Source organism: Thermothielavioides terrestris, chromosome 5, assembly GCF_000226115.1.
Source record: "Thermothielavioides terrestris NRRL 8126 chromosome 5, complete sequence".
Lineage (NCBI taxonomy): Eukaryota > Fungi > Ascomycota > Sordariomycetes > Sordariales > Chaetomiaceae > Thermothielavioides > Thermothielavioides terrestris.
The window spans coordinates 879077-904576 of NC_016461.1; the positions used below are offsets into that span (position 1 = coordinate 879077).

Consider the following 25500-nt stretch of genomic DNA (forward strand, 5'->3'; position numbering starts at 1 on the left):
AAAAAGATATTTACAATAGTAAAGAAAAATATATATAGGGTTTAGGATTTATATTCTAAACTTATATAGGGTTAAAAATGTTATTAGACCAATATAACTCTGCCTTGTCCTACCTTTAGCAAACTCGATTATATATAATTGGCTTCGATTGTATTTAGTCTATAAAGTTCTTAGGTATATATAGGTATACCTATATATTGCCTAGGTATTCTAGGGATATACCTATCATTAGGGGCTTTTAGTGGTTATTGCATAGTAGAGGTAGGCGTCGTGGGGTATTGCTAGGTGCTATGCGGTAGAGGTAGGTGTCGCTAGGTAGGGAGGGTGCTCGCTAGATAGGGAGGGTGCTCGCTAGGTAGAGAGGGTGATTGCTAGGTAGGGAGGGTACTCGCTAGGTAGGGAGGGTGATCGTTGAGTAGGGAGGGTGCTCGCTAGGTAGGGAGAGTACTCGCTAGGTAGGGAGGGTGATCACTAGGTAGGGAGGGTGATTGTAGAGTAGGGAGGGTGATCGCTAGGTAGGGAGGGTACTTGTAGGGTAGGGACAGTTATTATAGAGGGTCAATAGTCATTGTAGGGTAGGGATACTTATCTTAGGGTAGAGATAGTTATCCTAGAGGGTCGATAGTCATTAGAGGGTAGAGATAGTTGTTATAGGTTATTAACAATTATTATTAGTATCTAAGGTATATTATATTAGCGTTAAAATAACCTTTTGACAATTATATATTTGTTACTCTAATCTATTGTCTTTACTCTAAATTTAAGCTTATATCCCTATACCTAATATATTTGTCTCTAGAGAATCGATTCTAGCTCCTTATCTATAGTATTGTCCTCTAACTTATTATTATTGTTTATCAACATTATTATTTAACTCGATATAACCTCTATTATATACGCTTTGATAGTCTCCTCTAAAATCTTCTTCTATATCTTACACTAGACTAATGTCGCTACTATAGCTATAGTAAATGTAAATAGCTAGGAATTATTAGTCTTTTTATACTCTCATTGCTCTTTAAGCTCTTTTACCTCTATTGTCTAGTTAGTATTGCTCTAGAGCTATAAAATATAAAGGAAACCTACTTTTAATAAATAAGCACTTAGGGCTATAGTTAGAATAGAAGTAGTTGGTATATAAGTTTTTACTATATTTAATAGATAGTAGATAACAGATATAAGTAGGTTATAAGCTCTGATCTTTACTATATTGTTAGTAGTTGATAGTTAGGTTACAATGGTTAAGAAAAATAAATATTACTATTATAAAAATATACTTAGGTCGATATAAATCCTATTTATATTCGACTTCTTCTTTACTTTTAAAGTATTTCCTAATAATAAAAAGGTGTTTAATATCCTAGAAATAAATTAGAAAACAGTTCTACGAAATTGCTAATAATTTAAGATCCTCTATCTAATACTTCTCTAATAGCGCCTAGACATTGTTCTACTTAGATTGACGTAGTTTATTTATAATCTATATCGTAAGCTCTAGGGCCGTCTTATAGTTCTTACACTTGGTCTACGTTAAGGTAAAAGGCACGTTGGAAAACGTAAAGTCGCTAAGCTAAGGCGCTATAGTAATAGTTAATCGAGGTTAGATATTCTAATAGACAGTGACTTAAAGGCGATAAAGGGAGATAATAAACGATTATAAAAACTATTAGTAACCTACGCTTAGAATATTCTAATAGTAGAGAATTAATATTAGACATTTACAATTGAACTTAATTGAGTATAATTAAGGCTAGGAAGTATATAGCTAAATCGCTTTGTCGGCTAGAGGGCTTGGTAGTACGGGAAGAAAATAGGGCAAGGTGGCTAGTAGGTGGAGGGAATTTGTTTTCTGTGCTGGCTAAAGAAAATTTTGGGGCGGGGGCGGGGTTGGTAGGTGGATTCTTATAAATTGGTTAAATGGTTTAGGTTTTCGAAGAGTCCGAGCTCGAAGCCTCCGTAGTCCTTGCGCTTGGCCAGCAGTCCGCTTTCTGATTGGCAGCCTACGACAACGCTCTTCCTGTATCCGTACCCAATGCAATACGCAATACGGAAGTAGTCGGAAGTAGTACATGCGGCCAGCCCAACGAGCAAGCTTTGTTGAATTGATGTAGGGAAGCTGGAGCAGGCGATTCTGCGAGTCCAAAACCAACGGGGCGCTCTTATTCTTTTGATCTATTGCACCATAAATATTGCATCTGTCCACTCGAACCAAACGTCCCGCTTTTAACCCCCCGAGTGACCCGCCATTTTCAGCAGAAGCACATGTACAAGCTTGGTATGCCACCGACCCCAGCTCCACCGAGACAAGAGCCCAGAGAGCAAGGTCGCTTCCGGGTCCGCAGCCTCGCACATTTGGGGCCGTCTTCAACGCCGTTGCCTCACAGACCAGCTGCCGCTCAGCGCTCTCCTGCCAGTCTCCTGCTCTGCACCTCCCCCAACGCTTTGGTGCCGCTAAGAACCGTCGCGACAGCGACCGCAGCAATGACCGGCAAAGTTTGGAACAGGGTCCAGCTGGTGTAGTACATGATGAAGACGAACTCCATGGCCAGGATCGACCCGAAGAAGGTCGCATGCGACAGCGGTGCCGCACCAATGGCCTTGGAGAGGTGGTTGAGGTTCCCGCCGAGGGTGAACCACTGCCAGCAGGATAGCATGCATCAGCATATGGGGGGGGGGGCGCCCAAGCAACAGACGGGGTTCTCAACTAGAACTTACGCCAATAAGAAGCGCCGGGAGCGTGCCGACTACTGCCAGCGTGAAAAACAGCGAGACAACTTTGGGCGGGCTCTTGGGGTCGGGCCGGAAGATGTGATGGATCTCGGGCTTCTTGCCGTAGCGCAGAGGCTTCTCGTAGGCCGGCGGCGGCACGTTCGGGTCTGTTTCGATCTTGAGCTCAAAGACGGGGGCATCGAGCCCTTGAGCAGAGCCGAAGGAGGCGAGGACGACGGATGCCTTGAGCGGCTTGGTGGCGGCAAGCAGCTGGACAGGGAGGTCTTTGTGCGACTGTTGCGCGCGCGCGCGTCAGCGAGCTGCATCGCAAAATCGACCAACGGGCCGCTTACTATCTGAGCAACCGCCTTTCCGTTCTCCTTCACCGTCAGGGGGAAAGGCGCCTCAAGGCCCGACTCTTGTTCCTGCAGAAGCAGGAACGCCTGGTGTGGCCGCTTTGCCTTGCCATTGTCCTTCGCCGTCAAGCTGAGCTTCAGAGTGTCGGTGCTTCCGAGCGAGACAGGCTTCGAGAGAGGAGCCCTGGCGTTGAGTCTGCATCGAGAAGATACTTTTGTTAGGGCCGTGGCTCAACTCAACCCAGGCTCATGGACACTGGTGGGTTGCGGCGTACTTCTCCTTGACTGCCTCGCCCGACTTCCTTCCGACAACCGAGACGCTGCCCTCGTCGAATCCCCACGCCGACGCAGCCTGAGCAACGCCAGCTGCGAGCAGCAGAAGAGCCGGCGTAAATGATTGCGCGAACCTCATCTCGGCGTGTGGTTTGTGGTGAATGGGTGTTTGCTTGCCCGTTGCGAGAGCAGCTGCTGGGCGGCGGGCAAGGCTGACGGCAGTTGCTTCCGAAACTCTGGACACTTGTTCAGCTCCAAGCTCAAGCTAGTGCATGCGTGTCTCTTGGCTGCCAAGACTGAAATAACCTTAACCAGCTATACCGAACATGGTTAGTGCAGCATTAGCTTTCCGCGCTTGGCATGGAATCACACTTCCGGACTTTCATACCACCGTAAACTGCCTGGTGGTGCGTAACGGCGAGGTGCCCCGCCTCGACAGAGTACCTACTGGTGCCTGGTACGCAACACTGCTGCCATTTTACCCTCAGGATTTGAGCGCTCTTTGCGGAGAAAGGAGTGGTCGGAATTTCGATTTGCCTTGTGCTCACTATCGTTCTCTTCTTTCTTCCTTTTCTTGTTCATTTTCATGTCAAGACCTTGATTTGTATGCAACGCCCTCGACGTGCGCCAACCTGCCCGAACCTCCGAGCTTGGCATCATGTCCACCACTTAGTCAGACAACCTGAATGCGATTGCGGACTCGGTATTCGGTGTTCCTTATGCAATAACGAGACTGTGAGACGAGAATTCTGCGAGGACCCAGCTCTCCGTCAGGGTTATTGCCTCGCAACAATAAGGATTGGAAACTACCGAGATGGGCATATGCTCACACAGTTCAAAACACCGACCGTTGAAGGGTCAAAATCACTATACGTACCATCTACGAATCCGGAGTAACTGCAGTTGTTGCTCAGCAAACTGACGATTGGGGCGGCTCCCCGCGCTCCTCGCCGTTCAGAAGGTGCCGATGCGGGGCCCACCCCAGTCGGACATCCGGCTCGAGCTCGTGAGCATGCCAACAAATCCATCACGGATACGAAACGCAGTTCGATATCCACGACATCTGGGTAACTCGACCGGAGGGGGTGGCATGAGGGGGGTTAGGCATGCGGCAAAGCCAGGGAAATGCGCGTTTTTGCGGGCCGTTTGCCTCGCCGAGAAACCCGGCCTCCGCCTTCAAAGGCCATGGCACCTCGTGATCTACTCTTGATACCTCCGTTCACTAGCTCGTATGGAACTGGTATGCGTGCCTCTCTGCAGCTCGTTTATGCAACCTTTTGGCGCTTCGGCATGTTGAAATACAACAACACTGGCACGAATTTGTTGACCAACCTGGAAAGTCGCAATCGGCTTCCTCCACGCCTGATACCGGCATCCTTCCATCACCCCGCATCCGTCAACTTCCTTGGAAGGGCGGCGGGGAAGAAGCTAGACACTATCAGTAGAGAAACGGTCCTTGCCCCAGGAATTCGTATTGTATCGAATTACATCATACGCACGCCGTTTGCATTCCTCGTGGGACGCTCACGACGTCAAGTTCCGTGCTGTTTCTAGCGCCCTGGAAGCGTGCCATGCTAATCATGACTCCGTACTTGATGTTGTTATCCGTCCAGAACAGGAAAGGCTCCAGTGAGCACGCCGCTACACTACTCCGTACTGTGTCCTGTACTGTACCTATACTACCTCCCTGGGTGGACAAGGCCGAGAACACCCCGGCAAGCTTGTTCGCCATCTCCGTCTGCGGCTACACTACACCACGTTAGTCCGTGATGGTGGAGCCCGGCTCGACGAAGAGAACGGCAAAATACCAGGCCGTTTGCGTAGACAAGGGCCTGATACATAGTGTAGCGCGCGGTCGGGTTGGTTTGCATCGTCCGAGACAAATGGTAAGGTTGGTTGCACGGCCGTGCCGCTCCAATGCTGGATCGCGGCGTGTTTTGGGTGCTGACCGCTGCAGTGTGGCGACGGAGCGAACACGGGAAGGCGGCATGGGGCATGCAAGTAGCGGACAGTAACAGTCCATTACAGCCTATCAGCGGCGCCACAGGTCGATTAGCTAAGCTACCAGGATGGCCAATGCAACGGTCCCTCGCCAAGGAAGCTTGTGTCCAGAGCGGATCCGGGGCTGCTGGAGTTCCGCTCCATTTTATCCCGGCCGTTCACTATTTCCCTCCGTTGCCCTTCTCATCGCCTTCGATCTTCCCTCTTCGTGCTCTCACTCGCTTGTAGCACATCGCTCGCTGGGGGTCGGTTGTTCTTCTTGCCTTCGTTTTGTACCTGTCTTCCTCCGTAATTGGGCGTTTCGCCCTGGCTACGTAATAATCATCTTGCCCCTTTTCTCGAGCCCACTCCCGGATCCGCTCCCAAGTAAGTCAACGGCCATTGCGTCCTTCGCACTGGAATGCGGGCACGTCTCTGCGGCGGCATCGCTCTGTTCCATTACTGTCCGGCGTTAAAGCCAAGTCACTCACATTTTCACCCAGTCGGGCCGCCGTCTCTTCATCCTTCCCTTCCGCAGCCAACGCATCCAAGGTCTCCTCAGTCACGCCACCATCACTCGCAATGGTTTCCTTCCGCACAACGCTGCTGGCTCTGGCCGCCGCCGTTGCCGTCTCGGCCGACTACTGGGTCGACCCCAATTCCGTCCCGTCCTCTGACAGACGTAAGCTCGACGTATCTGTCCTGCACAGAAGCGGGAGCTGACAGGAGCCGCAGATGCCTGGTGCGACGACGAGCTGAGCAGCTGCCCTGCCATCTGCCTCCAGACCTCCACCGGACCCCCGCAGGTCAACACGTGCGATCCCGTAAGTCAAGTCCCCCGTCTCCGGCAGGCCCCGGTCTTTGCTTTTGCCTCGCTAACGCATATCTCGCGAAACCCAGGACACGCTGACCTACGGCTGCGTCTGCAGCGACGGCAAGCAGCCCAACTTGACCGAGTACACGCTGACACTTCCGTACTACGTGTGCGTGGAGTGGGGCAATCAATGCGTCAAGGCGTGCGGGAGCGACAACCAGTGTGCATCGAACTGCCGGGAGGACCATCCGTGCGGCGCGCAAAACCCGCCACGCGTCAACGCGACGACCACCTCGACCACGGCGACCACCGCGTCGGCCACGGCAAGCAACCAGGTCTTCACCGGGCTGGCGGACGGCTCGGGCAGCAACACGGCCGGCGGCAATAACGCGGCGGGGACTCTGCGGCTCAGCGACTCGTTCGGCCTCGCTGTCGTGGCGGGCGGTCTGTTCGCTGGTTTCGCTATCCTGCTTTGAGGAGTGGGTGGCACCGAGGTTGTTGGATAAGGCAGCCCCGCAAGAAGCTTGGAAATCTGGGGAAGAGGTCTTGGGGCGGTTAATTTAAAGCAACCTGAAGGACTCCGGGTCAGCCGGACGGGGCCATCTGTTGGTCGAACGGAGTCGGAAAACGAATCTATTCGAAGGATGGCCAACCACCAACCCGCGCCGGAGCCAAGGTTAATCATCTGTAACAACATCTCTTAATGTTTAAACTCTGCGAATTTGGGGGGAGGGGGGGTCTTAAGGTTTTCGGTATTATTGCAGTTTGACTGGTTCGCGCCATGGCTGGGTCTACTGCGTATCGTCTGACATCATCAAGGTACCTCTTTCAATCGAGCATCATCCTAGCAATGCCCGTGGATCATTGCATCTGATACCCTTTCGAGCCACCTCGTTGGGTGCCCTTTCTCTGCATCTGATCTTTCGCAGTGTTCCTGGCCCATCGCAACGTTCTCATCGCCACAGTGCAACAGTGCAACCCACTAGTGTACACTCTCCTCGCAAGCCTTAGGTTATCGAGACCGCGAGCATAATACATATTAGTGTAGGTATGTATGCAGCTTCGTGCCACCATCGCAAAGTGAGGATGGGCCAGGGCGATCGACGAATCGGAGCCTCACCGCTTGCAACGCACTTCACGTGTCAGGCTAATTGGCGACGAGGCGGGGTGTGGGCGAGTGGACCCTGGGGCACCAACCGGGGAAAGGTCGATTGTTGAGATTTGTTTCGGCCGACCAGCAGTCAACAACTGGAAAAAAGACGGGATGAGCGCTTGCGAGGTGCGAGACCTGTGAACATTGCAGGACACACAAAGTCGCTTGTGTGCCTGTCACAGGACCTTGCAGTACCTCGGGCCCGTCGGTTTCTGCCCACGACTAAGCCCAACCCTTCCTTTCCTTTCTTGGATTTCCCCCAAAGTGCCATCCTCGGATCCATCGCCAACTTCGAGCACTCCATTTCTGGTCCACTATCCGTTACTCGTGACCGCCGACGACCATAGGACAGACAGCATACGGATTACATACCGGCCTTATCGGAAGTCGGCCGGTCGTTCGCCGGCAGCCAGCGATGGCTCCCAACAGCAGTGCGCAAAGACCCCTAGCCCCCACCTTCGAGCATTCCCGGCGTCCTGCTCGGCAGCAGCGGCAGAGCCAAGCCTTCAAGTCTCGAGTCAGATGCTAATCATGGCGCTGCCCACGCAACAGAAGAAGCAGTTGCCGAGTGCATCTCGGACGACGCGCTCATCCACCTCAAGTCGTACAAGTACTCGGCCGTCGACAAGTCGCCCATCTCCTACTACGTCCTGAGACCATACGTAGGCGTCCCGCCCCGGCCCCCACCCGCCCAACCGGCTTCGAGCACGCTGCTAAAACTGGAATGCAGTGGAATGCCTTCGTCGAGCTATTACCGCTATGGCTAGCCCCGAATATGGTGACCCTGCTCGGGTTCATGTGCATCCTGTTCAACGTTGGCCTTTTGGTGGTCATGATCCCGGATCTTGAAGGACCAGTACGCTCGCATCGCGGCTGCATGGCGGCACTCACTCGTCCAGCTGACCTTTCTTCAGGCACCACCATGGGTATACTACAGCTTTGGCTTCGGCCTCTTCATGTACCAGACCTTCGACAACGTCGACGGCAAGCAGGCCCGGCGCACCGGCACGTCCAGCGGCCTCGGCGAGCTCTTCGACCACGGCATCGACAGCCTCAACTGCACCCTCGCCAGCCTTCTCGAGACGGCCGCCATGGGCCTGGGCACTTCCAAGTCGGGCGTCTTCACCGCCCTCTGCCCCTGCTTACCCATGTTCTTCTCCACCTGGGAGACATACCACACCCACACGCTCTACCTGGGCGTCGTCAACGGCCCGACCGAGGGCCTTCTGCTCGCCTGCCTCGTCATGATCATCTCGGGCTACTGCGGCCCCGCCATCTGGACCCAGCCACTTGCCAGCCTGCTCACCCCACATCTGCCGCTGCTCGGCACTCTCGGCCTGACCGAAGCCCACCTGACCGACCTCTCGATCCGCGACATCTGGGTGACCTTTATCATCGTCTCTCTGCTCTTCACGCACATCCCCTTCTGCATCCACCACGTCGTGCAGGCGCGCCGCGCCAAGCACCTGCCCGTGGCCCCCGTCTTCCTCGAGTGGACGCCCATGGCCGTCTACACGCTCTCGATCGGCGCCTGGCTGTACTCGCCGCACTCGACGCTGCGCCGCGACAACCACCTCGTGCTGTTCTGCATCGTCATGAGCTTCGTCTTCGGCCGCATGACCACCAAGATGATCCTCGCCCACCTGACCCGCCAGCCCTTTCCCTACTGGACCGTCATGCTGTGGCCCCTGGTCGGCGGCGCCGTGCTGGCCAACCTGCCCCGCCTCGGCCTGCCCGCCGTCGACGCCCGCACCGAGTACCTGTACCTGTGCGGCTACCTGGTGTTCGCCGCCGTCGCGTACTTCCGCTGGGCGTACCTCGTCACCACGAGCATCTGCCGCTTCTTGGGCATCAACTGCCTCACCATCCCGGCCCAGAAGCAAAGGGAAAACGAGAGGATGACGGCTGCGGCGGCGGCTGTCCTGGGGAAGCAGCCGGCCGCCAATGGGGATGTCAGTGGACGCAAGGTGGATTGATTTCGATTTTGCGTACCTGCCATGCCACCTTTCCTGTGGAATCTAGATAACTACCTACCTAAGTAATGAAAAGCGGTGCTTGAGTATTAGACGGTGGGCGGTTGAGGCGGGAAGGGGGAGTGCCTGGCTACCCAATCATATGGTCTCACATCTCGCAGAATTGCAGGTTAACCGGACGGTGCTGGCTGCTGTTGGTTCAATTCGGCCTTGGTTTTGGCATCGCAGTGACGTTCTTCGTCGGGGTGGGAGCGTCTGTCATGGATGGGCATTACGGTGGCCCTTCTTCTGCCGGTAGCAGTGGTTTAATGTCACACGCGGTGCGTCTGGGGTCTGTGGTGGAGGGCTGGTCTCGAGGATAGAGAGCTCTAACGAGGATAGAGAGCACAGTTACTCTGAGTATGGTCACCAAGGGCCGGGATGTGAGGCCGGCGGGTTTGGAGGAAGGAGGGTTGCGTTGTGATAGCCAGCTTTAGCATGCAGGACCATTGCATCAGCCAAACATACCGTAGGTTCGCGAGCGGCGGACGTTGTACTCAACAGACTTCACGGACGCGTGGGGGCATACGGGGACCGAGCTAGTGGGGAGGTAGCAGTGATCGAGAGCAATCCTAGATCATATATGGCTTGCCAGGGGGGCTAGATGTGTTGTCAGATCGATGTTCGATCAGCTACCTCTCTTCCCGATCCCCATTTGCAATGCCACCATCTTTTCCCTCCGCTCTGAACAGAAGCCATTGAATCGACTACGCCTTGTTCAGGCCACCGCTCTACCCTCGCTGGCCACATCCTCGACAGCTGAGCCCCGGGCGGACACATAGAAACAGCATCCTGCAGCCGCTCGAGCCGTACGAGGCACGATCCAAGCTAGATTCCAAGCAGAGGTAGAGGCGGCCCGAGAACTGTGCAAACATCCCGGACCAGCCAACCCATCAAGCCAGGAGACACCACTCACCACTGTCGCCAACGACTGCGCGGCAGCAATCAAGCCCGCAACCCCCGCTTGCTGTCCACAAGGGATTGGAGTCGTCGAGGTCGCCACCGCTTTTCTCTCCGTCCCTACCACGAATTCCTCCGCCCCGGGCTCCGCCCTGGCCCGCTTCGATTTCCGGGGAGCTCGTGTGCTGAGGAAACTGAATCGGGGTCGTATTACCATGAACAGTTCCGTCGTTCCTGGAAGACTGCCTCCAGCTCTAAGGGGCCGCCGAACTCATCCCCAGTGCATACTCCACACGGAGTCGCGCGCGGGCTGTTGCCATTCCGCAGGCACGCAGCGACAGAGATCATTATCCAAGATTATCATTATCGGAGACTTCGTATCATCATCATCAAGCATCGGCATCAGAAGTTCCTGGGATTCATGAAAAGAGAAACTCCTTCAAGACCGGCGAGCCCGAGAACTCGGGATTGAGGAGGATGCAACTTGTCTCTGGTCAGTGGTGCCCTCAGAAGTGTAGTCAGCCGAGTCACCACCGGCGCTGCTTACTTGAGGAAATACTGTAACCCAGCCCGCCTCTTCTCGAGGAAGCGGGGCTGGAAGCGCTTGAGCACGCTCTTGGGCGGCAGTGCCGGCACGGCCGCCTCGAAGTTGGGGAAGGTCTGGACCAGCCGCTGCCGGAACTCGTCAAACTCGGAGTAGCGCTTGCGGATGTTCATGCGGGAGCCCTGTCCGGTGAGGCGGGGTCAGTTTTGCGATCCCATCCAGAAAAAAGTGAGCAAAAAAGGACACTGGAACGCACGTTCAGCGTCTCGACCCGGATATGCCACACCACAAATGCCCCGATGTTCGTAGCGCTCCCGTTCACCAGCACGTAATCCGTCACCTGGACGCTGCGTGCCCAGCACGCTCGGTTGCGGTCCCGCCCATATATCTCGCTGCTGTTGCTGCGTCTGCCGGGGTGTTGATCGTCCTCGTCGTCGTCTCGTTCGTTGTCTTGTAGCGTGATGGCTCCCGGCGGCAGGACTGACTCGACCGAAGCACTTGAGACGGCGCGGGCGTGGCCGCGAGGGTGGGGGAGCAATTGGTTTTCTTGTTGGGCGCGCGAGTGCGACCAGTATGGAGGGACGGAAACACTTGGGGAGGTCACTTGGTCTGACAGGACGTCTGAGGGAATCGATGCCTCGGAGGCATTGTCGTCGTTGTCTTCGTCGGAAAAAAGCGCTGCGCGCTCTGGTTCTGGTTCCGGGTCGTGTCCGAAGGATTGCTCCGGAGGCTGCGCTGCACCGTTTGTTGTGGCAGGGCCCGCAGCTCCCTCGGCGACTGGCACGGCGCTGCTGTTGTCGTCATCGACCTGGTCTTCTTGCTGCACCGGCTGCTGCGAGGGGTGCGCTTGCTCGGTTTCAGACGCCATCCAAGTCGTCTGAAGCGCGGTGGTATCTCATGAACGGTACACAAAGGTCGTAAGTGCCGGAAGAGGCGCTGAGCTGGGAGCTGCGACTGATGCGAACAAGGCACCGTTGAGGTTCTGATTCGGACCGTGCTCGCCTGAACGGATCGTCACAGACGGTTGCGTTCCTAGATCTGCATTACCTCGAAAGATATTCTCCGCAGAGCGCGGAATATATGGTGTGTCGTTGCCCTAGATAGTCTGTCGCTCCACTGGGTTGAGAGCAAACACAAAAGAAGCTGTGGCATGTGGATGGATTGGATTGGGTAACATACACAGTACGGAATACATGTAGTTAGAGATAGCTCAGGTTGCTAAGACCCCCTGTTCGATGCGTGGCCGCTGATTCAACGTCGTCATTGTCAGAATTCGAGATTCAGGGTTAGGGTAATGCGCGTCTCCTGAGCTCATGGCCAGGCCCAGGTGCGGACAGTATCACAAAACGGGTTGTACCCGCCGAGACTTGTTTAGTTTACGCGTCTCTACAACTCGTCCTTCGTAGAGCTACCGTTATCCACATTACTAGCCGTCGCCTGTGGGAGGTAGCCCTCCAAATCCATCCACTCTGCCACAAACGCCGTCATGATGCGCGCCCAATCCCGAATAGTTGGCACGTCGAGATGGGCACCGTCGTCGTCCATAGTATGCCACACGGCCGGAAAGGGGCTGGGAATGATGTGTAGGATATCAACCCCGCGCCGCATGAACGGGACATGGTCGTCTTGCACGTAGCCTCTGAAGACTGGAGCGCCTTCCTTCTTACCCTCCGCCAAAAAAGGCTGTCTAGGTGTCGTCTGCAGCGCCCCCAGCTCCCGCAATCTTCCCTCAATCGTAGCCAAGTGCTGGTACGCCCAGTGAGTGGAAGGAAAATAGGACGGAATATGCGGTTCGGGCGCGCCCAGCAAATCCAAAAGTACGAACAGACTGATCGCCTCCAGGGGCGTGGCGAAGCTGCTCCCCGCCGCATATCTCGTGCTCTCCCACGCTTCGGCCAGCGCCCTGTCCCTTCATTAGCCACCACACCACACCCCAACCCCGCCCTCCTCCCGGATTGCAAGTTCCTGATCAGGAAAAAAACTCACCGCGACCCGTACAAGCTATCCTCGTCGCTCCACTGCACCCAGGCCTCCTCCCCATCCAGCAGCAGAATCTGCACCCCCTTCTCCTCCTCCAACCCATCACCAGCCTCGCCGCGGCTCTCCAGGTCCTGCCACCGCCTGGTCAGCGCCTCGTCCACCGCCCGCGCCACAAACAGCAGCACGGCGCACGGCACCGCGCTGTCCGTCGCCCCGACGAAGCCCTCCGGCCGGTACAGGCTGTCGTAGTGCGCGGCGAGCGTCAGCCGCGCCACGTCCCCTTCGCCCTGGCCGGCACCATTACCACCATCACCACCACCACCGCCGCCGGGCCGGGTCCAGGGCGGGTCGCGACGCAGGATGAGGTTCTGGAAGGGCACCTGGCGGTCGCCGGTGGCGGGCGTGGCGGCGGTGGTGTTGTGCCACTCGAGCGTCCACGAGGGGTGCAGGTGGGCGCGGACGAAGGAGGCGAAGTGGTGCTGGACGCGGGCGTGGCCGGGCGTGCCCGGCACGCGGGGCGTCAGCAGCGGGGCGAGGAGGGTGCCGTGGAGGGGGTCGAAGTCCGGGTCCGGGGAGGAAGGGGAAGAGGCTTTGTTGGCTGGGGGAATGTGGTGCTGGAGTGAATGGTTTGAGAGCAGGGTGTAGCTGAGGGTCGGGGACACGTGGATGGCGAGCAGGACGAACGGGACGAGGATGACGAGGAGGTCGAAGGTGGAGGGGCTTCTCATTCTGCGGAGAGGCTGCTGGGCGCAGCTGGTATCCTGTGCAAAGCGCTCAATATCATGCTCGAATAGCAAAATTATGTCAACAGACTTCCCAATGTTATAGCATGATGGGTATGTGAGATGTGAGAATCAGTCGTGTGTGAGAGCGAGCCGCAACGTGGACGGAATACCAAATATTAAGATAGCGATATGTACCTTACATTACATACCACGGCGCGCTGGTCCATCGTCATGAAAACGGTTCGTCGAAGCAAAATACAACTCAACTAGAATGCCTTGAGCTCTTACCTTTTATGAAATCATCCCTATTCAGCCAGGCTTCCTGCTTAGATGTTCAAAAGATCTTTAGAAATGTCTCATTTAAAATGGTACGGTTATGACGCTCCCGTGGTTGAAGGTACTCGACGGACCGTACCGTAGTTTACGAGCATGGAACCGTATTCCGCACACAGGGAGTGTCACAGCCGAACTGTGAACATACTGTGCGCCTACTGTACCGAGACTGACAACGCTTTGTAGGCTTTCACTTCTCCCCCTCCCTCTCGATGCTCAACAAGCAATGGCCAGTATTGTTGAAGAGGTGTTCGACGACACCCCCCCCCCCCTTCCCAAAAAAAAAAAAAAAAAAAGAAAGAAAAAAAAAAGAAAAAAGGGTTGTGAGGTTTGGTTCTTTGGACTGAGAGAGTTGCTGGTCACCATTGTTCCAGCTCTTTTTCGCGGAGGGAAAAATGTACTGAATAAGTGTTGCGGAATGCGTGCTTGAGTGCGGGTACGGATACGCGATACACGGTAACGTTATCCGTACTGCGCGTACTGGAACATCAATCCTGTATTCGTACTGCTTATACGGGATATTTGCACTCCATAGTGGGATGTTCCAACCATCGTTGGTTCACTGTTGGTCTGTTGATGTGCCGCCGGAAGCTCGGCCTTTGGCTACACAGCCGCCCAGTCCACGCAACCAGCGCCGCAACCAGCTCGTGCGTTGGAAGCGGCTGCGCCGGGATGACTTGGAGTAAGACTGCTGGGAGGATTTAACTATTGGTTTGTGCTTCACGTTCTTCTCTATCCCATACTGTGTGATCTAGCAGACTAGTTAGCTGCGCATGAACATGGACACCACTAAACATCCGCCAGCAACGCCGTCATCGGCAGCCGTGGCCGTAGCCCCAGCATCGCCGCCGTCGACCGATCCGCCGAGTCCGAGCTCGAGTTCGATCCAGCTGAGACGCCCGGATCCGCAAGCGTCGGCCGACAGCCACCAGAAGTATTTGAACTCACTGGCTCTGCCAACCAAGGAGGAATTCGCCCACATTGCCAACGTGCAGGCTGAGCGAGAGGCCGAGCAGAAGAAACGGCGCCATCGGGAGCGCGAGCGCGAGCGACAGCAACAGCAACAGCAACAGCGCCAGAGCCTCGACCGTGCCGTCGCGTCTGACGCCGACTCGAGCTTACAACATGCCCGCCCCACCAGGTTCAGCTTCGGTCGCAAAGCTAGCGCCGGTGCCAGCGACGATGGTCTCCGCGCCGAAGCCGCCACTGTCATCCAGCGCACCTACCGTGGCTACCGCGCCCGCCGAGAGTTGAAGGGCCTGGGCATTGACGCCTCGACCCGCTGGGTCCATGCTGTCCGGGAGGCCCAGTGGAGGGACATGGTCACTCCCCGCGCCCGCGGTTCGGTGTCCTCAGGCCTTGACAGCCGTCCGTCCACGGCGCGCCAGAACTGGAAGAAGGTGTCCACCATCGCTCGTCACGCCGGGAACGACCTGGATGCCGACCAATCGAGCAGCTCCTCCTCTTCCTGGTCATCCTCCGATTCCGACTCCGCCTCGAACGGACGCAAGAAGACATCCGAGCAGAAGGAGCAGGAGCGCAAGCGGAAGGAGGAGGCCAAAGCCCGCCGCAAACAAGCGGCCAGGACGATGGCGCTGCAATACTTCCTCGAGATGGTCGATCTGAAGCATCGCTACGGCGTCAATCTGCGCGTCTACCATGAAGAATGGAAGCGCGCCGACACCAACGAGAACTTCTTCTACTGGCTCGACTATGGCGAGGGCAAAAACCTCGACACCGACGCCTGCCCGCGCGAGCGCCTCGAGCGGGAGCGGGTGCGCTATCTCTCGCGCGAGGAGCGGCAGTACTACCTCGTCAAAGTTGATGATGAGGGCCGCCTCTGTTGGGCCAAGAACGGCGCCCGGATCGATACCTCGGAGAAGTGGAAGGATTCGATCCACGGCATCGTCCCCAGCGACGATCCCACACCTGCGTACGCCCCGCTCTCTGAAAACCAGACAGCGTTACTAGGCGACACGTCCACCGACCCCGAGATGTCCTCGCGCCCGTCCTCGTCTAGCTCGTCCTCCTCCTCTACCGACTCACGGCGCTACAGGGACCCCTCGGTTACCGCATCCAAGAAGATCTCCCACCATCTCTCAGGCGCTACCGTCCTTAACATGCTCCTCCGCAAGACTGTCCGCAAAAACACGTGGATCTTTGTCGCCGACACGTCCTTCCGGCTGTACGTCGGCATCAAGAACAGCGGCGCATTCCAGCACTCTTCTTTTCTGGTAGGTGCTGTCCCGTTAGTTATAAGAGCGAAAACTCGCAGGAAGACGGGAGCGAGAGAAAAAGAGAACTGACGCAGCACCTGTGACCACGACCACAGCAAGGCTCCCGCATCTCCGCCGCCGGTCTGATCCGCATCCGCGACGGCCGCTTGATGTCCCTGTCCCCGTTGAGCGGCCACTACCGCCCGCCGACCAGCAACTTCCGCGCCTTCGTCAGGTCGCTCAAAGAGGCCGGCGTCGACATGAGCCACATGAGCGTGAGCAAGAGCTACGCCGTGCTCGTCGGCCTGGAGACGTACGTCAAGGTGCGCAAGAAGGCCAAGGACATCGTCGACAAGGTCAAGCACCACGGGAAGGCGGAGCCACAGGAGGACATCCTGGCGGTGCCGCGGAGCAGGAAGACGACGTCGACGTCGATGTCGACGCTGGCGGACGAGGCTGAACTCGCGCACACGCAAATGACCCCTTCCCGTCCCGCCGGGGCCAGCCCATGTCCGCGTACAGGGCTGGAAACGGCCGAGAACGACGACGGGCCACAGCCAGCGCTGTCCCCAGTCCCCGAACACGAGAGCCCAGAACAGAACGACGAACAACAACACAAAAGAGAAAAAGAAAGCGAGGAGGAGAAGATGCGCGAGGAAAACAGACTCGCTGTCGAGGTCGTGCAAAAGCTGGGCCTCGGCACCGGCCTGCCTGAGCCCAAGGGGCAAAAAGGGGGTTGACACTGGCCCGCCGAGCCACGTCTCTTGCCCGGATGGATGTCGTTCCATAGAACTGCTCACAGCCTCCAGTGCCTCACTGCTCCCTGCTTGGGTTGGTTCATAGCCCCGATTCACATTCAAAGCTGCTTGATATATGATGTTGAGATACCTCCCCTCTGCTCATCGGTAGTCCGGACACTCGTTTCCAGTCGAAGCTTGCAGGTCGCACCAACACCCTTTTCGCGAACCTGCTCCCGCTGAATGTCTCACTCGATTTGAACACTTGTCGCAAACAGAGAGAGCCTTTAAGTTTCGTCGATTCGAGAAAGACGTCGGTTAGGGGTCGTCAACTTGTCTTGACCTAATAATCTAACATAATCCCACACGTCTATTCAGAACCGGGTCAACCCCCGAGTGTAGTCAGTCATCCAGGCGGAACTTTTTTATCTCTATTTTCCAACCAAAAAATCTAAGCTCATGTCTAAACCACCGGAAGTTCCCCCATACCCCGACAAAACCACAGCGCATTTTTTTCTTTCCCTTCTAGTCTATTTTATTGCCCTCCGAGACATTCCCTTCTCATCACCGCCCACGTCTAAACCACAGCAGTGCTACGCCTCTATGATGAGCCAAGCCCAGCCAACAACGAGAAAGAGAACAAACAAGCCGGCGACGCAATCGCCAGCTATATGCATCCACATGCATAATAAGAGAACAAGGGGTAACATGGTAAGAATGGCCAACCTTGATCCAGTAATGAGAAGAGAAAGAAAAAAGAAAGAGAAAGAGAAAGTAATAAGAAGAAAGAAAAAAAAAAAAAAAAAAAGTCAGAACGAGGGGGCGAAACAAAGACATAAGCATCCGCTCAACTCCCTGAACCTGAACCAGACAAGGATCTCACCGCCAAAGCAGCCGGCTCACTCTTGGACTGCACCCTCCTCGAGTAACGAGGATATCTCGCGCCCTCGTCGCTCCCCTCAGCCGAGCAAGAGTCAGTCGACAAGCCAAGCCCATCCGGCAACTCGCGCTCATCCTCCATCGTACTGCTCGTTTCCCTTGCCCCGGCCCGTACCGCGCTCCTTGTTGTTCTTGTCCGAGTCGAGCCGCAATCGTCTCCCGTATCTTCCCCTCTCTCTTCTTCACCCTCCCTCTCTTGCTGGTCCTCCGTGCTGGAATCAGCCATCCGAAACTGCCGCCCGCAGCTCGGTCGGACCGGAAATCCAGCCTGCGAGAGCGGCAGCGGAACCGGCGAAGGCGCTGGCTGGAACAGGGAAGTGGCATAGTGCGCTGGCATCATGAACACCGGTGAAGCAGCATAGAAGACGTGATGTGGGGTGGGCGGGGGTGCGGCGGGGACGGGCAGAAGGGGACTTGCGAGGCGGCGGTAATTGTCAAAGAAGCCGTCCATTGAATGATGGGGCTGATCTCTGGCTAGGCTCGAAGAAGGGCCGAGAGAGCCGGTGGTGGTAGTGGTGGTAGTGGTGATGGTGGTGGTGGTGTCGGCGGCGGCGGCGGCAGCGATGGCGGCAGAGCGGGGTGTGAATGCCGGTGCGCCGGGGTTGAGCTGCGAGGCCTGCCGGAAGGGGGTTGTATTAGACGGCGGCGGGCTGGGTAGAAACGCACGGCCAGAGTATGTATGTGATATCGTGGATAATAATACACATGCATGCTTTGGACGGGTTTCTACCGCTCATACCTCTTTCTTGTGGGCCGGGGTATTGGGCTGGGCGTTTGGCTTGCCGTTGGCTTCCGCGGTGCTGTTGGAGTCCTTGGCCTGGCCGTTTGCCTGGGCATTGGCTTGGCCGTTCAACGTCGGGGGGGATTTGACCTTGGCGAGCTCTGAGCTGGTCGCCTCGGCAGTCAGGTCGTTCACGATGCTGAGGGCTTTTCGCCCCTTGCCGGCATGCTTATTATTATCCTCGCGCGGCTCCTTGTCCTTGGGCTTGACAAAGATCTGCTTGGACCACAGCTCTGCGTACTTTCCGTCTGCCCGGATCAGGTCCTCGTGGCTGCCTTGCTCGACGATCTCGCCTCCGGTGACGACGATGATGCGATCGGCGTTCATGATGGTGGACAAGCGGTGTCTACGACTTTGTCAGTTCAGGCTTGTCACAAGATGCACATCGTTTCCACTTACGCGACAATAAACGTTGTTCGGCCCTCGCAGAGCCTGCGCAAAGCCTCCTGGATCTTCTGTTCGGTCTCCGTGTCCACCGCACTGGTGGCCTCATCGAGCAAGACAATCGAAGGCCGCTTCAGGATGGCGCGAGCAATCGCCACACGCTGCAACTCGCCCCCTGACAGTTTCACGCCACGTTCTCCGACCCTCGTTTGGTATCCTACCCACCATCATCATCAGTCTAGCTCGCAGGCGTGGGTGGAGAACAAACGTACCGTCAGAGAAGGTCAAGATTTGGTCGTGAATGCTGGCAGCTTTGCAAGCCTCGTATACTTCCTCGTCAGTCGCAGTGAGCTTGGCGTACCGGACGTTGTTCATGATGGTGTCGTCAAAGAGAACCGGGGCCTGCGGCACAACTCCAATCTGCGCGCGAAGACTGACGGGGACTTTTGTCAGCACACTGCACCTACCGCTCTAGTTCAAATTTCAAGAAGATATTTTACCTGTAGAGATCAACATCCCGGATATCCTGGCCATCAATCTCGATGGAGCCTTGTGTGACGTCGTAGAACCGGTCCAAAAGCTTCAGGATGGTGGACTTGCCGGCTCCGGTAGCGCCCACAAAGGCCACCGTCATGCCGGGCTTCGCGGTGAACTGGATGTCCTTCAAGATCTCTTTCTTCTTGTCGTACGAGAAGTAAACGTGGTCGAAACGCACTTCGCCGCCCTTGAATCGCAGGGGAGGTGCGCCCTCCTTGTTGAGAACGCTTGGCTTGGTCTGCATGATTTCCAGAAGCTGCTCGGCTTGGAGGAGATCCCTCGAGATGCTCTTGCCTAGACTGGCAAAGAATGTGAGCGGCGCAACAAGCTGGCCCCAATACGTCAGGAGCATGATGAAGTCGCCAGCAGTGGCCTGGCCGTGCGTGACCTGGTACACGACCAGGAAGGCACCGGCGATCAGGCCGCAGAGCAGCACTAAGAACTGAAAGGCGTAGGCGAGAACGTAGCCAAAGTAGACCTTCTGCGTCTTGTCGACGCGATCCTTGACCGCCACCGAATAGCGGGCCTCTTCGTGCCCGATCTGGTTGAAGCTCGCGACCGTCGACCAGCCCTGGATGCCCGCCTGGCGGACGTAGTGCTCCCTGTACCACGAGCCAACCTCGTTCCGGCGAGCCGTCTTGAGCGCCGCAATCATGCGGGTGGCAATGTACATGAAGACCGCGGCGGTAGCGATTGTGATGAAGCCCTCGTACGGCCCTAGAGTCGCAGACAGATACAGGAAGGCAACGACCATGTCGATGAGCATCGGCACGGCGCGGAAGCAGATGGACTCGAGGATGTTGGAGATGCTCTGACCGCACGATATCGCCATCATGATGTCGGAGGAGCTCTTGGAATCGTGAAAGTCGGACGAGAGGTTGAGAACATGGGAATAGGCGGCAGTGCTTATGGCATCGAAAGAGTAGAACTCGACCGGGATCCACAGCCACTGGCGCAAGAGCGAGAGGCCAGCCTCCGAGGCCACCAGCTTGAGACCGGCGAAGATGAGAACCTCGGTCCAGGGGTTTCTGTGGTTGGTACCCGACAGGCTGTCCATGATGATGCCCATCTGCCGCGGGATGAGGACGTTGAGGAAGTTCATGGCAAGTAGACAGAAGCCCACCAAAACGACACGGAGCTGGAGCGAGCGGTTGTTTACCGGCCATATGTAGGGGAAGAAAACCTAGATACGTTACGTTCGTAAATGATGCTATGGCGACCGGAGGGGGAACGTAGTAGAGCGGAAGCGCGCTTTAAGGAAAACGTACCAGAAAGCTCTTGGCATATGTGAGCCAATTCCCCTTCTCCTTGAGCCTCTTTTCCATCTTCTCGCTGGCTTGGCGTTGGCGCCTCTCGTAGGGGTTCTCGTCGTCGTCGGTATCGGAAGACTGGTTGCTGTCCGTTGAGGCATCCGAGGTCCCTCCGTAGCCGTCCTGCTGCGTGGCAGCGGACTGATCATCCGAGTCAGAGTCGTGGCTGGCATGACTATGGCCATTGCCGTTGGCCTTGAGCAGGCTTTGTCGCTCGGAATCGGTGCCCTTCTCCAGCCGCGAGCTGCGGTTCCCTTCGAAGTAGCAGGCCAATGCCAGGATGACGGCGAGATATCTCGTGGCGACGAGCGAAATGTCGAAGAAGCCGACTACATCGAGCGGCTCGTTGGGGCGGACCATGAACGACAGGGACGCAACGACCGGCTCCAAGACGAGGGCCACGCCGAAGCAGCCCATGTACGGATACCACACCGGATTGGCCGTGTCAGAGAGCCCAGCAAGCACAACGCCAAAGACCAGGGCGCTCGACATCAGGCCGATCACGGTATCCTGCTCGGCGAGTGGGAATATGTGACGTACAAGGCCCTGGATGCCCAGGACAAGGAGCTGGGCGAAGTAGGTGACAATGACAAGCGTGAGGAGCCACGTGATGGCGCGCCGACGCGGGTGGGCTCGATCTGCGGACTTGGTCTGCAAGGTGCAGACGGCGATTGTGGAGGTGAGGACGTAGTAGGCAAACACAGCGGTCGGATAGGCGTAATGCAGGCTGGACAGGACCTGGCGCAACGGCATCCCGACGGCGCGCTCGGCCGTCGCGCCTGCGTCGGATAGACCGGCTATGGCCATGGTGCAGGGCACTTGATGTTGCTGTGCGTGTTTGCTGGAGAAAGAGGGAGATCAGGTTGGGGTCGGGGTCAATCTGAGTATTGCGTCGGATTCTGCTTCAGGTCGGCCAAGACCTGTTGCGTGACGAGGTGCTACCTCCTAGGCCCTATGCAGCAACGGGGAACCCGGGGCTCGCGGGGCACAAGCACCGCGATGAGAGCCTGCCGTTAGGTATTGGAAGTTGTTGCCCTGGATGCGTGGTTCCAGGTTTGGCCGAAGTCGCGCCCGGGTGGGCTCACTGCAGTGCGGTTGAGGCTTCCTCAAGTGAGACAAACACCGTCCTCCCTTCCACGCCAATGAACCGCAGCGGTGCCTAATGCCCCTGGCTTCACCAAAGGCGACTTGTCCCTTCCCAGCAGTCACCCTTAGCTGAGCAGTGAAAATGGAAAGAGCACCCGCCGCTGCCAAGCCCTGGAGGGTGCTGATATCACAACAGCACCCAGCAGTGGACCTGGAGCAAGGCTGGCGGGTCCCGTTCTGCCGTCCTTCACACCACGACGACAAGACTCAAGGTGCGCCACTAACAGCTTCGGGCAAAGAAGAAACGGAGCAGTCGTTTTCAGACACAAGGCAGTGGCACGAGGGACAGCGACTCAAAGATCCATACTCCGGTTCCGATCGGAGCTTATGTCGCGACAGGTGCGAGGTCGCAAAGAGTCGGATGCTTGCCTGCCTTCCACGCAGGGTCCCGCCGTCTGTTGCCAGTTGCGGTCGGGACTGGACACTCACACACCAGATGAATGCACCGTCTTTGTTCCGCCAAGGGAGCTTCTGATGTAATATGTCAGCAGGCACAGTGCTGGAGAAGGAGGGGTGATGGTTACCTCTGCTCGGTGTCCTTGGGGTTCGCAGCACAAGAGCTTGGACCAGAAGCAACGGGCCGGGGGACACAGCTATGAAAGCTTGGTGTCCCAGAGATCGGAACAGATTAACGGGCAAAGTGGATTACCTGCAAGAGGAGTGAAAGTCAATAATTTTGTCCCAACACGTGAGTGGCAAGGCGCTCTAGGCAGGGCAAGGTGTAAGGCTGACCGAGCGCGGTGTGTAGGGCGCGCTTGTTGGTTGGTGGGCGTCTAGAAGACTGCCTGGCCTTGCAAACGGGCCCTCCGTAGCATCGACTAGGCAAGGCAGCCAAGGCAGATGACTGACAATGACAGCTCAGACCCGGGATGCTGTGCAGTGAGTTACCAGTGAGTAAGTGGGAGCCCAGTTGCGGTACAGAGTACAGGAAGTGAGAGTCTCACTCCCACGCTGTGTCCCAAAGGACTGGGTCTGCTGATGTTATCCCTCCACCAAGGAAGGTATCTGACCACCAAGTGGTCGACGGGGTGGGCGGAGTAATGTGGCCAGCTTAGTCGTGCACGTCAGCATCGGCACAGCAACGTGTGTACGGATTACAGGTAAATATTTGTTCGTGTGGGTGAGCCGACGCCGTCCTCAAAAACTACCAGAGACATTGGTTGGAAGAATCTGTTACCCTCGTGATCGCTTGCTGGCATGGACGAGACGGTGGGAGACGGGGGCCACACGCCGGAAGGCGTTAGCACAACCCCAAGCGTTGGCGGCAAGCTACAGTCCCTTGCCGCCAGCCAACTGTTCGACAACGGCGGTGAGGATGGACCCTTGCTGCCGCTCGTGCCCGATAGTTATTTTCTTCCGACTCCGACTCCGAGCCGCGGACCGAGATAGGTTCGGATGCATTCCGTATGTACTGTACAATACACTTCACAACTGTCGGGGTGGGAAACCACAACACCACACTCCACTGCCGTAACAGCGACCAGGAAACGTGGAAATCGGCGTCTGATTCGTTTCCACAGTGGCGGACAATATGCCTGCCTGCATAGGTTGGAAAAGCGAGCTGCGTCATTCCTTGTAGTTGATGTGCAACTTAAAAATCTTGACAGGCCAATCAGTCATGGGAGTAACACTTGCAGCGCCGCCATCGAGCACGGCAACCGGATTGACCAAGCTTGTGTCACCCCAAAAGGCCCGAGCAGCAATGCGGCAGAGGTGCGTCTCTAGTGTAGTGTAGGTGCGACTTGTTGGCTGCATGGTGGCGTCCGGTTTGGACCCAGAAAAAGTTATCGCGAGAGCAGAAGTTGGGATTCTGTCGCAACGAGCCAAGATCGTGTGCTTGGAACAACAGTCTTTTGACTCTGCAGCCATTACAGAGCCAAACGGCGATCTCCCCAGTAACTCTTCCGTGTTGCACCCCCGCAGGTGCACAATTCCCTATTACCTAGTTACCTACTACTACTTCAGTAACATCGTCGTTGAGAGGTAGGCTGACCAGTGGGGAGGCAGCCCGCTCGTAGGCGAAGCCCAGTTTTAGTCCTTCTCTATTCCGTACTCCGTACTTGGCAGTGGCTTATCCAAACCCTTTCCTTACACCAAGGACGCAAGCCAGCATAACTACCTGAACATTAGATATGATGATGCAGCATTCAAGTGAGACACAGACTCGCTGCCAAGCCAATATGGTCAGCGTGGGATCATGTGTTTTGAGGAGGGGGTACCTTAGGTTCCCAATGTAAGATGTTACCCGAGGGCTGAAGGAAAAGTGGGGATTTTCGCAGCCCTCTCTCCTTCCAGGAGAGAGGGGAACAAAATCCTGGGACAGACCGTTTAAAATGGGACAGCACTAACTACTAACCCTGACCCTAAGAAAATTAGCCACATATAACCCTAACCCTAAAGTAAAAAAAACTAAAATTGAAAAATAAAGAGCTATTATATCTAAAAATATATTCTTAAAGTTTTATTATTTTTAGAAAAGTGGTTGTTGAGATATTTGAAGTTTCATATCTTGCTAACAGATTTGGTGTACCTAAGTTTCAGTGCGTTGGAGATTGTCCTATAAAAACATGCTGTCCTAGGATTTTGTTCCCCTCTCTCCTAGAAGGAGAGAGCTGGATCTTAAAGAGGTCCCGCCAAGACCAATTTCCGATGTCCCCACAGATACTATGGCGCCCGCGCTTAGAAGTCACTCCTTTTGCCGCCGCTTAACAATTTTAACGCAGTGGTCCTTGCGCCTGCGTCGCGTTAGTAGCTGCCTAGCCGCTGGTTTGCATCTATGTATATCCTGCCTACGTTTCCCCAACTAATCCGTGTCTATACTAACCCTCTATTTTGCTTAGACCTATATTACAACGTTATATCGCTATAGAACTATGTATTTAGTCTATATCCAATAGATTCTATTAGTAAGTTCAGATTAGTTTACTACTAGTATATATTAGTAGTTGCTAAGCATTGATCTAGTTATAGACTAGCATTCTACTATAGACTAGCTTACTTTGTATAGCTAGTAACTAGAAGACGCGCTAAGTAAATTGTTTTACTACCTACCAATTAGTAGTTGCTAAGCATTAATCTAGCTATAGACTAGTATCCTACTATAGACTAGCTCGCTTTATATAGTTAGCAATAAAACGATATACTATATAGCTAGCTATAAAACGATGTGCTATATAGCTAGCTATAAAACGATACACTGTATAGCTAGCAACTAGAAGATGTACTAAGTAAGTTGTTTTACTGCCTATCGATTAGCAGTTGCTAAGCATTGATCTAGCTATAGACTAGTATCCTACTATAGACTAGCTTGCTTTATATAGTTAGCAATAAAACGATGTGCTATATAGCTAGTGTTATAGAGCTACGTATGTGAGGGTTACTCGTAGTAGTAGCTATAATATATATAAGTGGTATATAGCGTTCGACTACGTTGTAGTCAAACTGGTGGATCTTTTGTCTATTTAGCAGAGTGGTTCACCAATTGTAACAGAGCTACACAGTGAACCTGTCACAGCACGTACACGAACCGCTATCGAATAGGAGCCGGCATAGCTCTAAGACGGAGTGAGCACCTAGAACCTAGAAGCTTGTATCTATAACGTACGATATAACGTATATACTCGGAGCCTAGGAACCGTAGCTAAAAGGGTAGGCAGTCGCCTACCGAGGCG

The 25500-nt window shown here is 55.2% G+C and overlaps 8 protein-coding genes across 8 annotated transcripts; 3 read left to right on the top strand and 5 right to left on the bottom strand.

Moving 5' to 3' along the window:
• Nucleotides 1-2070: 2070 nt before the first annotated feature.
• Nucleotides 2071-3716, bottom strand: THITE_2120852 (uncharacterized protein). The gene is made up of 4 exons (XM_003656312.1): nucleotides 3341-3716; nucleotides 3063-3261; nucleotides 2716-3003; nucleotides 2071-2636 (listed from the first exon to the last, which is right to left on the bottom strand). Exons 1-4 carry the CDS (start codon nucleotides 3475-3477, stop codon nucleotides 2397-2399), a joined length of 864 nt encoding a protein of 287 aa, XP_003656360.1. The 5' UTR covers nucleotides 3478-3716; the 3' UTR covers nucleotides 2071-2396.
• A 2184-nt stretch (nucleotides 3717-5900) lies between these two features.
• THITE_27104 (uncharacterized protein) lies at nucleotides 5901-6572 on the top strand (the record flags this gene model as incomplete). Its single annotated transcript, XM_003656313.1, has 3 exons — nucleotides 5901-6000; nucleotides 6054-6142; nucleotides 6219-6572. Coding segments are annotated over 3 exons (543 nt in total), but the record flags the coding sequence as incomplete, so codon positions are not given.
• A 778-nt stretch (nucleotides 6573-7350) lies between these two features.
• On the top strand, nucleotides 7351-9878 carry THITE_2069563 (uncharacterized protein). Its single transcript, XM_003656314.1, has 4 exons — nucleotides 7351-7716; nucleotides 7838-7947; nucleotides 8016-8141; nucleotides 8200-9878. Exons 1-4 carry the CDS (start codon nucleotides 7701-7703, stop codon nucleotides 9259-9261), a joined length of 1314 nt encoding a protein of 437 aa, XP_003656362.1. The 5' UTR covers nucleotides 7351-7700; the 3' UTR covers nucleotides 9262-9878.
• Nucleotides 9879-10515: 637 nt separating this feature from the next.
• On the bottom strand, nucleotides 10516-11964 carry THITE_2120861 (uncharacterized protein). Its single transcript, XM_003656315.1, has 3 exons — nucleotides 10998-11964; nucleotides 10745-10923; nucleotides 10516-10680 (listed from the first exon to the last, which is right to left on the bottom strand). Exons 1-3 carry the CDS (start codon nucleotides 11607-11609, stop codon nucleotides 10617-10619), a joined length of 855 nt encoding a protein of 284 aa, XP_003656363.1. The 5' UTR covers nucleotides 11610-11964; the 3' UTR covers nucleotides 10516-10616.
• Nucleotides 11965-11971: 7 nt separating this feature from the next.
• THITE_2120863 (uncharacterized protein) lies at nucleotides 11972-13614 on the bottom strand. Its single transcript, XM_003656316.1, has 2 exons — nucleotides 12728-13614; nucleotides 11972-12644 (listed from the first exon to the last, which is right to left on the bottom strand). The coding sequence occupies exons 1-2, from the start codon at nucleotides 13447-13449 to the stop codon at nucleotides 12128-12130; spliced, it is 1239 nt and encodes a 412-aa protein (XP_003656364.1). The 5' UTR covers nucleotides 13450-13614; the 3' UTR covers nucleotides 11972-12127.
• A 2399-nt stretch (nucleotides 13615-16013) lies between these two features.
• THITE_2120866 (uncharacterized protein) lies at nucleotides 16014-16987 on the top strand. Its single transcript, XM_003656317.1, has one exon. The coding sequence runs from the start codon at nucleotides 16166-16168 to the stop codon at nucleotides 16733-16735; it is 570 nt and encodes a 189-aa protein (XP_003656365.1). The 5' UTR covers nucleotides 16014-16165; the 3' UTR covers nucleotides 16736-16987.
• On the bottom strand, nucleotides 16988-18208 carry THITE_2120867 (uncharacterized protein). The gene has a single exon (XM_003656318.1). The coding sequence runs from the start codon at nucleotides 18120-18122 to the stop codon at nucleotides 17580-17582; it is 543 nt and encodes a 180-aa protein (XP_003656366.1). The 5' UTR covers nucleotides 18123-18208; the 3' UTR covers nucleotides 16988-17579.
• On the bottom strand, nucleotides 18209-21700 carry THITE_2120869 (uncharacterized protein). The gene is made up of 5 exons (XM_003656319.1): nucleotides 20642-21700; nucleotides 19337-20556; nucleotides 19109-19269; nucleotides 18852-19053; nucleotides 18209-18798 (listed from the first exon to the last, which is right to left on the bottom strand). The coding sequence occupies exons 1-5, from the start codon at nucleotides 21488-21490 to the stop codon at nucleotides 18405-18407; spliced, it is 2826 nt and encodes a 941-aa protein (XP_003656367.1). The 5' UTR covers nucleotides 21491-21700; the 3' UTR covers nucleotides 18209-18404.
• Between the last annotated feature and the right edge of the window lie 3800 nt (nucleotides 21701-25500).